At 40.5% G+C, this 12614-nt stretch overlaps 1 protein-coding gene across 1 annotated transcript in view; it reads right to left on the bottom strand.

The window, feature by feature from the left end:
* LOC122797840 (vomeronasal type-2 receptor 26-like) overlaps nucleotides 1-12614 on the bottom strand; it is a 152833-nt gene that overhangs the window by 129970 nt on the left and 10249 nt on the right. Inside the window, exons 3-4 of the mRNA XM_044066361.1 lie at nucleotides 11987-12278; nucleotides 8455-8751 (exon numbers count right to left, since the gene is read on the bottom strand). Of these exons, the coding sequence (XP_043922296.1) occupies nucleotides 8455-8751; nucleotides 11987-12278 (589 nt within the window). The remainder of the gene's footprint in view (nucleotides 1-8454; nucleotides 8752-11986; nucleotides 12279-12614) is intronic.

The following is a 12614-nucleotide window of genomic DNA, read 5'->3' on the forward strand; positions in this document are numbered from 1 at the left end:
ACATTGCTATTTATGACATAGCTGAAGGAAGTATCATGGTTCTGTCTGGACTCCTTCGCAGATGATCTTTCCATATCCTGGATTGGATAATGTTTGGAGTGCACATTGTTTACTGATGATACTGATTGCAGGTTTTTTATCTTCTTTGCTTTCCCACTTTTTATGAATAACCTAAGTATCTGTAGTACATATTTGATTATGACAGGGTTCCAATATATTATATATGTGTCTGTTGTCATATAACTGTGTGCACAAGGCAGGATTGATGAATATTGAGAGGTTACTGGGTTAACACATGCAACTTGCCAGATATGTGTGGCCCACTGCTGTACTCAGACATGGCCTAAGTGTGTGAGCATGCCCAGTTTGGCCTTTCAGTATTTTGTTGCCTGACATTTGCCTCATTTATTCATGTATGAGCATGCCCAGTGTGACCTTTCAGTATGTTGCTTTCTGAAGTCCATTACATTTGTTGGCGTGTGTGAACATGCCCAATATTAACATTTATACTATATGTGTGTTGAAAATCAAGTTGTATTTTTACTGCAGGGCTCACCTTTGTGTCATAACTCGACAGGGATTATGCTGTGCCTGCAGGGTTTCCATGAGACACTTTGCATAGACTTATGAACATTTATTCATACAATCTGACCAGTGAAATACTGTCATGGTTTAGTGGTTCAGTACTGTGACTATAGTGCACAGTATCCTGGGTTCGAGGACTGGCACTGCTTTATATTTTCATACTGGGCAGACCAGACTTCTTAAGGAACAGTAAAGCAAATATGAGCATGTTTACCTGCTTTTGCTCAACTATGCCCAACTTTGACCGAACTTGCCCAGCATTGCTCAACGTTAACCAACATTGCTGAACGTTGCCCAATATTGCTCAACATTGCCCAAAGTTGTGCTAGTTAGTGTGTGCAATTTTGTTTACATATACTAAATAGTGGTAAAAGCTGTTTAGCACTGCTTTATAGTGCTTAAAAAAATGGCAATCATGCCTCAGCTGGTGCTGCAGGGCTGCCTATGTCGGATGCACATAGTACACTCCCTATACATGTTTGAAAACAGGTAATGTCAAGTTACGCATCCCTTTTACTATAAGTGAAAGTCAGAGAGAGGTATCATTTCCAGGGTTCCTACTGAGCCAGTGTATGTGTTATGCATTGTCTCTTTGCCAAGGCCAAAACATACTGGGCACGCCTCCTTCTGCCTACAGGGGCAGGCTCAGGTTGTTCCTCCTCTGAGTCACACTCTGCCTGTGGTGGCCTTGGCAATGGTGGGGGGCTGTCTGGCCCGGCCCTATGCTGCTCCTGCTGCAGCTGTTTTTGCAGGATCATATTATGTAGCATAGCACATACCATGACAATTTGGGTACATGTAGTTGGTGAGTACTGCAAGGCTCCACCAGATGTGTCCAGGCACCGGAACCATGACTTGAGCAGCCCAAACACATGCTCGATTACATTTCATGTTTGTGCGTGTGCATCATTATGGCATTCCTGTTCAGGTGTGTGTGCATTTCTGATGGGTGTCATCAGCCATGGCTCCAGTGCATACCCAGCATCCCCCACAAGGTGACCATGAGGGATGTCCCCATTGGCAAATGTCTGGTACAGCTGCGTCAGATGCCAGATATGAGAATCATGGTAGCTTCCAGGGCAGCCAGCACACACATTCAGTATTATGCCCTGGGCATCACACATGACCTGGCAGTTGATGGAGGGGAAGCCCTTGCAGTTATAGTAGCCCCTACCCCACTCACCAGCTGGTACTTTGATGCATATGTGCATGCAGTCTATTGCACCCACTACCTCAGGGTATTCCGCTATTTGCTGGAAAAGACGCATATTGCTGGCCAATACCTCACAGGAATTGGGGAAATATACATGATCACCGACATGTGCTGACATGCCATTCAGGAACTGGTGCAGTACCCTGCATGCTGATGCCTGTGAAATCCCCATCATATCACCAGTTGGTCTCTGGAAGGTACCTGTTGCTAGTATTCTTAGGCCAACACATACCTTGGTTTCCACTGGGATGGGTTCCCCTCTGTTGGTTCTGTGTGTGAGGTGTGGCCTGCACAGCTCAGCAATTTGCTGCATGAGGTCTCTGTCCGCTGTATAGCGCTCCACTATCTCCAGCTCATGTAGCCCCTGGTAGGTTACCCTGGGCCTGTACACTCTTCTCCATCTCCTCACTGTGGGTTGCTCAGCATCATTCGCATTGTCACCACCCTCAGCATGTTGCATATGTCACCTTATAACAGCAATGGCAGCCTGTAACATTTCTTTGTCTCAGTAAAGCTTTTTAAGTTTTCACATCTCTTAGTTTACTGCAGTGTTGTAGTGTCTCTGAGGAAAACATGATGGAAAGTTGTTTGCAGAGTTTTAAGTGCTGGGCTGGGCTAGTGTACTGCCTGTGTAATTGCCTGATTCTGACTGTTTTCACCTGTTAGCTCTGCTAGTTCTCCTTGGTTAACTTCCTACTATTTGTTGTGCTTCCTTTTCCCTTTCTGTTTCCACAGGGGGCAGTGCCGCAGAAACAAGCGCACACCAGCTCACACGCGCACACACATGCTTACACAGCCTAACACTTGTTGACTCCTGCTTGTACACGCACACACAAGCGCAAACGCGCTTACACAGATTTCAACAACCTTACACATACTTACTCTGGCTTAAACGCGCGAACACGCTTGCACACAATCTTCCTCAGATTTACAGCCTTGCATCCGCGAGCAAACACATTCCAGGCACTTCAACAAGAAACTTTAGTGTTATCCATGGCATACACCTTCAATATCTTGGCTTTAGCTAGGATACCCATTGACACACCTCTTCCAGTGATGTGTAACTGACAGCAAACACATGCCACTCTGCTCCAATGTGCTTACATTCTTTCATACATAACCCCCTCATGATGTCACCTATCTTCTACTCTGATACTCCCCTTATCCTACTCTTACACTCCACAGACTTTGCTCATTTGCCATGTAGAATTGGGATTCACTATCCTTACCCTCATTTGCATAGGATTGCCTACTAATGCTTGGTTACATCTCTTAGACTGAGCTTCCCACCTTAGCAACCTCTACTCAGTAGTCATGTTGTCTTCAGCCTGCCATTCACTTGCATGGCAGTTGAATATTTTGAATAAAATCCCTATTTGTGGCTTTTATTTTTTTTCATGGTTTTTAGAGCACAGCACTTTTGCGCAGCGCTGCGCTACTCTTTAACTTCGGAGATCGAGATAAAAAAATTATTTTTTGTTTTATTTTGCAACGTAAAAAATTGCCAATGGCCATATATTTGGCCATTGGCATGCTTCCTCAACTAGATGCATCCTTTATTTGGAGCTGTCATGGCTCCGTTTTGCTATTTGCAGAATGGTACTCAGTTGACAACGTAGTACATGTCTGCAAATAACACTAATCTTACTCGGACAGGTTAGGGTTTCCTGCATCACAAATTTACCTCATTTGCATAGCTTTCGGCAGCAAATGAGGTAATTTGCATAACCTAGCCCTGTTCATGTAAGAGTCGTTTTAGGAGCTCTCTTGCACGCCCCTGCCAGCTGTTCCTCGATCGCTCGGCAGACATGTTGGCTGCATGGAGTCTTACTCTAGTCTTAGACTCCATGCAAGCCTTCGTGAATCTGGCCCTTTGTGTCTCTCTCTCTCTCTCTTTCTGACACACACACACACACAAACACACACACACACACACACACACACACACACACACACATGTTTTCTGTCTCCAAAGTGTAGCATGAGCTGCATGACTTCCACTGTAGCATTTTTCATGATTGCTTGTTTTAGCCAATAAATAATGAATGAATAATAAATGGGAATAAATGACGTACTTCCCTCTCCAGGCAAAAGTGGATATTTAGGCACTGTATTTAACATCAGAGACTAAATAACTATTGATGAAGTGCTTATGTCAGCTGGAAAGCTTGAGCAATTGCAAACATATGTAGATCCAGTAAAAGGTATTATGTCATGTCTCTGTTCCATTGTCTTTGTAGGATACCCTAGGAAATCAGTAAGATAAGTTAAAGTAATCATCCATGGGCCACATGGAATGTGCTTCATGCATAACAAGCTACTTAAAGACTCATAATGCTGCTTGGGAGTACAGTTGGTATAATGATTAAGTTTTTGTTTTCCAAGCACTGGGTTCAAGGTTCAATCCTGACATCAGTCAAAATGCCTGTGTGGAGTATGCATATTCTTTATGTGCCTCTGTGGGGCTCCTCTCATCTCCTAAAAATAAGCTGGGCATTTCCAACCTAAACTCACCCCCCATCAAAAAAAAAATCAAATGGAGTCATAGGCAACAACACCATAGACTCTAGGTGGTGCATATCTGGGGAAGATTTGTAGAGACTGACTACTTTTTGCATCATCTCTGAACCTGAATCACAGACTGTGCACTGTGTCAGAGTTAGCCACTTGACAGTGTGAAATTTGTTTCTAGGTGATCTGGTCATATGGTTTTATATCCCCAAAAATGAGCATGTACAGCTGATAAGTGGGTTGAGGACCTGCCTTAGTTTGACTTATGTGACGACCCATGCCAGTGATAGGAGGGCCCCAAGTGGCAGTCTGTGCCCAGCAGCACTGGGTCAATAAGCTGTGGGATAGTGTCCAGTTGTCTAGCTTGGATTACCTGGGATAACTGTTGAGCAAAACCAGTCAACATCCCCAACATGAGCTAAGGATTTCTACGCTTAATATAGGGTTACTGACCATACTTAATTGAGAAGTGAATAACATGATGGCAAGGATCAGACTGGACCCTTGGCTTGGGATCCAAAATGTACTCCTCAGGGGAGGGCAGACAACAGATGCAGGATTTGTGGTGAGGGAGTGTATTCAGAGACAGTGAGAGATATCATCAGAATTGGTGATAGACACAAGGAAATTAGATTCCACTATAAAAATAGGGCAGCAGTCTAAGCTCACTTTATACCCCATGACAGGGTTGTGATAGTGAGAAAAAGAGTGCATTCCAGCAGCTGTAGCAGGACCTACTAGATAAAGCAGGCCAATGTGAATTGGTTGGTAACAGGACCTAAATTCTCATATAGGGACACACTGACAGAACATGCTATGAGGACTGCAGGTGGAGCAACAAGAATAAAGAAGGAGAGGCCATTCTACACTTATATCTGGTAGGCATCATGCTGGTGACCAACACATGGTTTCAGCAATAAAGACAGTCCTAAGATCACATACATGAGTGGCCAACATGCAACTCAGACAGACTTCCTCCAAGTAAGGAAGGGGAATTGGGGTATGTCAGAGACTGCAAAATCATGTCAGTAAAACAGATGGCCCACAACATAAACCACTGATAGCCATAATCAGTTGCAAGTGGTCAAAGAAGGCTGTAAGTTCAACAGAAGCTTGATCAAATACCTGAATTCTGATTGCATAGAAAACACAAGAGTGCAAGGAAATATTCAGGTCTCTTGCACCTCATGAATAAGCAGAAGAAGCAAATATATGTGGAGCTGAGGAAGAATGGCAGGTTACCAAAAGAGTGTGCGTGGGGATTATAAAATTGGTATGTGGTTGAGCCAGGTATGGAAATAATGTATACAAGGAAAGTTGATGTTGGAATGCAGAAGTCCAGGAAGTTAGTCTTCAGACACCCTTCATAAGGGATGCCAGCAACAAACTGCTCAACTTCTTAGCACAAGAAATTTGGACAAAGCCTATAACAATGGGGGACAAAAGCCCAAAAATAGGGACACATTTTAAATATTGCTCTTATAAACTTAGAAAGTTGCTAGAATAGTAGGATTTGAGTTAGCATGCATTTTCTGAAGTATATGAAGCCTGAAACTCAAATATAAGTCATTATTTAGTGACTTCAATCCTGAGTGATTTGCCAGAAACCCCCAAATTTTACAAGGAACAGACCAAAAATATGAGGCCAAAATATGGACCCTCTGTGAAAATGCGGACAGTTGAGAGGCATGTCCGAAACCTAGAGGGCATCAAAGCTGGATGTAAGGAATACTAGCAGCAGCTGAATGAAGTAACCCCACAGAAGCTGAAATACCCCATGTGCAACCTATGGTAAAAAAAAAGGAGAAAGAAGTAAGAACCACACCAGGGAAAATGAAGTCAGGGACACCTGCAGGCTAGGATGAGGTTGCACCAGATATGATCAAGGTGTTGGGTAAGGTAGAGGAGAAATGGCTCAAGAGGGTGCTCACGGCAGTATGGATAGAATATGAATGGAGAATAAGAATTCCCATACCAGTGTACAAGGATAAGGAGGCATTCACCACTATGGGCAATACAGAGGTGTCAAACTCTTGTCACACTGCATGAAAGTACTGGAAATGGTGACTGATAAATGAATGCATAGAGTAATAGAAAGATGAGAAATGAAAAGCCGTGATTCAGATCAGGGTGCAGCAGAACCCACCCAATGTTTGCGGTAAGACAGATAGTTGAGGAGCAGCTAGAGATAGGGAAAGGGTTCAACTGAGCATTCCTAGGTATGCAGTACTACAATGGTTCAAAGTCCAATAAACACTGATAGAATTAGTGCAAAGACCCAGTGACAGAAATATGAACAGTGTTGATACTCACACTGGTGATGATCTACATTAGCAAATAGGTTGAAGGGAACAAATCAACCAAACTGCATATGCAGATAATGTGGAATTACAAACAGACTCAACAGGAATTTTAGCAAATGTTACAGGAATGGAATAAGCAAGTTAAGGTACCCAGGAGTAAACTGAGTACAGACAAGGCAGTTGTCATCATAGCAAATGGGGGGAATATTGATATAGAAGGGAAACTCATGGAATAGATGAACAGATTCAAATATCTGGGAGGGATTTTTGGAGGAGAATGGATGTTTAACTAAGGAGGTAAAAGCTAGAATGAGAGGGGTTGTATCTGACTGTTACAGATTACTGGGATAATATATAACAGAATAATGTCAAATAAGCTGAAAAGTAAGGTATACAAAGCAGTGATGAGACCAGTACTACTGTATGGTAAGAAACCTGGGCAATAAAAGCAGAGCAGTTGAGGCAGCTAGAGGTGATGGAGATGAAGTGCCTGAGACAGGTGGTGGGATGCAAACAATGGAATAGAGGAAGAAGGACATCAGAGCAGAAGCCAAAGTACTTCCAATTACACATACGGTCAAAGCGACAATATTACAGTGGTTTGGGCACAACATGCAGTAAAGAAGATGACAGTCTGGCAAAGAAGATTTGGGAGAAACAGGAAGAAGGCAAGAGGAAACAAAGAGATGGATGGATTGCATGAGACAAGACCTGTGACAGTGAGGCATGACCATGGAAGCAGATAAGAGAGTGGCACTAAATCAAAAAAGATGGCAATAGTTTATTTGTCACCCTGGCCCCTTGTAGAAAATGGGATCGATGATTGATGATGATGATGTCACTTCAATGGGACAAAACATAATGGTTGAAGCTTCAACCCAAATAAATGTTATAATAATTAGATTTTAGTAGGGAGCAATCCTCACTGCATCCATTTATGTGGGACTTCACCCCACACTATCTTTTGGAAATACACTATTTCCACAGTAGCATAACCACAGAGAATATTACATCATTTCTTCCAATGAAGTAGAAGTTGTACCAGCAAGGCTGGGTTTTACAAACACCAGTCACTGAGTGAAACATAACTGAGTTAAAACTGATGAGTTCAAACTTCTTTTACTTAATAAGACTTGTTTACTAGTAAAGTACAGTACCATATTGAGGACAGGCATTGTGCTTTTAATAATATCAACAACTTGGTTGAAAATCTGTATATATGCTTGTTTACATTACAAAGAGCCAAAGTAGCTGTACACAGTTACAGTGAATTGATCATATGATGAAGTTATTTACCTGCCATGGTAGAAAATGATGCAGGTCAGCACACGATTTATTAAAAAATGGCCCATCTCCAGAATGACATGCAGTCATATTATGTAGAGCATGCCCCAGGGAGTATATTGCATTGTATGCCCTGTAAGCATTTCTTAAGTTCGATAAGTGGAATATGGAGCGGTCTAGCTTTGTTATCTCTTCACCTCCAGAACAAGGTATGTCAGCTCCTTGACTTTGTGCACGTACAGTTGATTGAGTAATATTCATTATCCAGACACAACCAAATGCTTTCTCCCAAAAACGTTTAATAAAAATATCATTTGGTGAGCTGGAGGGGCTAATACTTTGGAAGAAATATATAAACTCTGGTAATTCCCTTTCATTCCATGAAACTACTAATGAACCATTTATTATCTCCCATATGTCTTTCCTGAAAATTTCCTTTATTACCGTGCATGACTTAGTAGGTCTTATATATGTTCTCTTGCTTGTATCATATATAAAAATGGCTTCCATCAAAGGAACCAACAAAAAACTACTGACATAAGTAATCACCACATTTACCGAAAAATTATTAGCAAGTTCAACTATACTGGGAATCTTTCTCTGAAAGTTAATCTTTGAAATGGTCTCCAGGAACGCAACACATCCACCAGCTTCAGAAATCTTTTTTTTTAAGTTCTGACTGCCAATCTGACCATAATCATCTTCTGATGCAATAATTCCAGTCCAAGACCATCCAAAATACATTATTAACTTGGTTATTGCTAAATCTTCCATATTTCCATTGGGGATTGTGCGCAAAAATGATGGAAATTGTAACTTATCACTAAGGATGTCTGACATGGACCCAGAGCTAATCTGAAAATGCAGAATATAAACAGTACAAAGGATAATCTGTTCTTTAAATTAAGTGTAGTAGACCTCATGGGCATCTTTTTGATAAATAAACTAACAAACTATAATTTAATGCACAGTGATGATATTAGCAAAATAACTCTAAGTGTAAAATAAACAGTAGTGATAGAGAAGGGGCTACTGTAATCCTGATGTATTATTGACTTTGACCATTTCATATTCATGAACTGAGACAATCACAAATCATCAGCTTGATAATGGACTCCTAGAGTCATATCACATTTTCCCTTACTCTACAGTTACAGATGGGAACTTGTGCATTCAATCACATTTTTGGGAAGTTCTATTTGTTTTGCCATTCATCATGAAACTTGCTTCTTGGTCTCAGGGTACCTTATATTTCATGTACCACACTCCCTGTGTGTGTGTGTGTGTGTGTGTGTGTGTGTGTGTGTGTGTGTGTGTGTGTGTGTGTGTGTGTGTGTGTGTGTGTGTGTGTGTGTGTGTACGTGCATGCACATGTGCGAGTCTGTGTATATTTTGTGTTGTTTAGCTTTATATTCTGCAGCACATTTTTTTAAGAATGAATGCAAAAGTAATACAATTCTCCTCAAAATATAAATAGCAAAAAGATTTGTGTGTGTATGTGAATGTTTTGTGTGTTATCATTATATTATACAACACATTTTAATACGAATGGTGCAGTAGTAATTACATTCTCTTCAAAATATAAATAACTGAAAATATACTTACGTGACCAGGCCACTGTATACCTAATGCTTACAGAGAACACCGATCTAAAAACTTTTCTGGTATGCCTGTGCCTTGATTTTGTACACAGAATATTTCCTAAACGGTAGAGGTCAGTATGAAGAGATTACATCTTCTTTGCATTTTTCCTTTCGCTTGAGATGAGAATGGCAAGCTGACAGGTGCATTCCCTTTCAATTTCCCTCAGAATGGTGTGACACCTGATGCATGGTTACTCAGGTCACCAATGAAATTTTATGCAAAGATTAGGAAATGTACAAAGACATGTAATGATAAGTCCTGCTACAGGCAACTCAAAGGGTTGATTTAATTATCTTGCCATCAGGACTGTATTTCTTAATGATAATAATTAATATATACCCTACACTTGAATTTTATCAAAACATCCTATGTTAAACCTTTGCATATGGTTGTTTTTAAATAATTGCCATCTAGACTTTGTTTTTCTAATAATCCACTCTTTTAGTTATGCATTTTGCACCTCTTTCTTTTTTATTTGCCTAGCATATGCTAATTTAGGAAACTGCTTCTCCTAAAACTCCTCCGAGATGATTTTGTATGAGGATTGCCTAATGGTACCCACATAACCCTTCAGTGGGGACTTAAGTTTCACCAAACCATACTTTACATCTACCTGAAAGCAAAATAAGATAGCTTATCCAGTCAGTAATGTATATGTATTTATATGCATTTAATATACCCTACCCCTCCTCCATCCCTTCCTTATAAGATAGCTTATCCAGTCAGTAATGTATATGTATTTATATGCATTTAATATACCCTACCCCTCCTCCATCCCTTCCTTCAGCCTCACCCAGTCCTCACCTGTCCTGAATCTTCAGGAATACCTCATTGAATTGATTCCCTCTCCACCACTCATTCCAGTAGTACATTTCATGAATTCACATCTCTGTTGGTGAAGAGTCATGCCACGTGCTACAGAGAGCACTTTCTCTACCTGTTGTTCCTTCTTATAAACACATCCTAAGATCTCCTAAATATGATTTAGTGTAACTACACAGTGAGAAGATGCATCACGCATCACATTTATATGTCCAGCTGACATTTTCTTTCTTCTTCATTCTAACCATCTTTCTGCTTTCTTTGCTCTATACAATGATTCCATTCTCTACAGAAATACACTCTGGATTAAAAGTGTGGTCTGGCTAGTATGTATTAGAATAGAATGAACTTTTAATATTGGTAACCCATTCCTGTAGACATTACTCCAGCACTTTGTTCACTAATGTTATGGCCATATAACTCTGCACCTGATGTCCAGTCTAGCAGTGATCCATCCATCCACAATCCCTTCTTCCTGTTTTTGCACAAGGGGTCAGGGTGTCACTTCAACAGTGACAATCATCTGGCGTATTGATCATCACCTCCAAATTACTGTTCTTCTCCTCTGGTGTCATCATTTGTACTTGTCTCAGATAATACCCTCACACAAGGGTTATTGTGATCTATTTGCTACACTTTTGGGATGTGGGAGGAACTCCTTACAGGCAAATCATCAATACATTGATAAAACAGCTGCCAAAACAATTTACAGCCCTACTTGGTCATCCTTTTTAACTCTTTCCTTACATGTTTTTTCCCATGACTCTACATTTGCATCTTTCTTTGTGTTGTCAGTAAAGAGGATAATCCTTTATTTTCCTTCAGATATGTCTGGAAAATAAAAGATGCTGATGAATACTAAGCCCAGGGCTGACCCCAGTGGAACTACACTAGCTCTGTCCCTCATGTTTGGCATTGTCCCTCTCACTGCAATACTCTGTGTCCCATTCCTCCACCATGCAGCAGACCATTTCTTAAGAGGCAATTCTGCATCCAGCCTGACCAGGTCTATTCCTCCCTGTCCATTTCTGCTTTATAACTAAAACAAGTCTTGTTGCCCTTTTTTCTCCTTATTCTAGTCCCACTTCGGTTTACACCTGTGCTCCTCTCCCCACTGTTCTTAGTCTTCTGCTTGCCTCCTTCTGCAATATTATCTACTCTCTACAGACCCTCACTTCCATTTCTTATACATGACACATGACCTTAAAGCGACTGCTTTGCACCTCGCCAGAAAATCCTTGCTGTTGTATGGCTGAGGAATTTATCTCATAACACAGGTTCAATTAGTTTTCACCAGACTCAAGCAAAGAACTGTAATTTTATTGTCCTATTTTTAATCATAACATTAGAATTCCTGAATTTCTGCCTACTGCAATGTGTAATGTAGTATTTCCCATGGTTTGCCTCATTACACTGTCTATGTCCGAAAAACATTTGGATAGGCTTAGTAGAGCATTCTTCATTCTACTAACCATAGTCATAGTTAATAAAATCGATCTGAATTTGTATAACTTGCCCTCTTACAGAACATTACATTAATCCTATGGTAAAGATAATACCTATAAAGCCTATGTGCATACACTGCATATTCAATGAATCAGAGCTTCTGTACTTCTTTTCCTACCTGAGGATACCTGTACAGACCCAAAATCCTTGCCAGAGGTATAGAATTTGCTGAGGTATAATCTCCAACAATCCCTGCTACAGGTGAGTGAGACTGGCAACTGTAGTTGGGGACAGATCTTTTCCGGCCAGATAGCATCCATATAGCTCCCTGTAGTGCTCGTGCCTCCGAATAACAAGAGTCAAAAATCTGAAATCCCAAGGTGATGTTTGGTAATATCAGGGAATCTTGATTTATTTCTTCAACAGCAAATGTCACAGCACTGATCTGCATATACATCTCAAGTGACAATCTGAAAAAGTTTAAACATTTAGAATCATGAAATCAACTGGCATCAGACTTGTGTATTTTTATTTTCTGTTAAAAAAAGAAAAACCTGATTGAAGATACATAAATGTATATTTAAATAGCTTATTTTATATGACCTACAATAGTGTATGCACTAATTTTTGCTGCCGTGAGCTTTATATTGTTTTGTATGAAAAGCCAACACATATCGTTCAAAGTAAAGAAAGCAAAGCATTACTCCTTTTAAATAAACAATTTTTATTGCAAATGAAACCACTTAAAATATTCTATCTTCCAGAAAATAAACATCTATGGTCTTTTTACAAAAGTGATAGCAGTA

Source organism: Protopterus annectens, chromosome 3.part1 (genome assembly GCF_019279795.1).
Source record: "Protopterus annectens isolate FY-2018-M chromosome 3.part1, PAN1.0, whole genome shotgun sequence".
NCBI classification, from domain to species: domain Eukaryota; kingdom Metazoa; phylum Chordata; order Ceratodontiformes; family Protopteridae; genus Protopterus; species Protopterus annectens.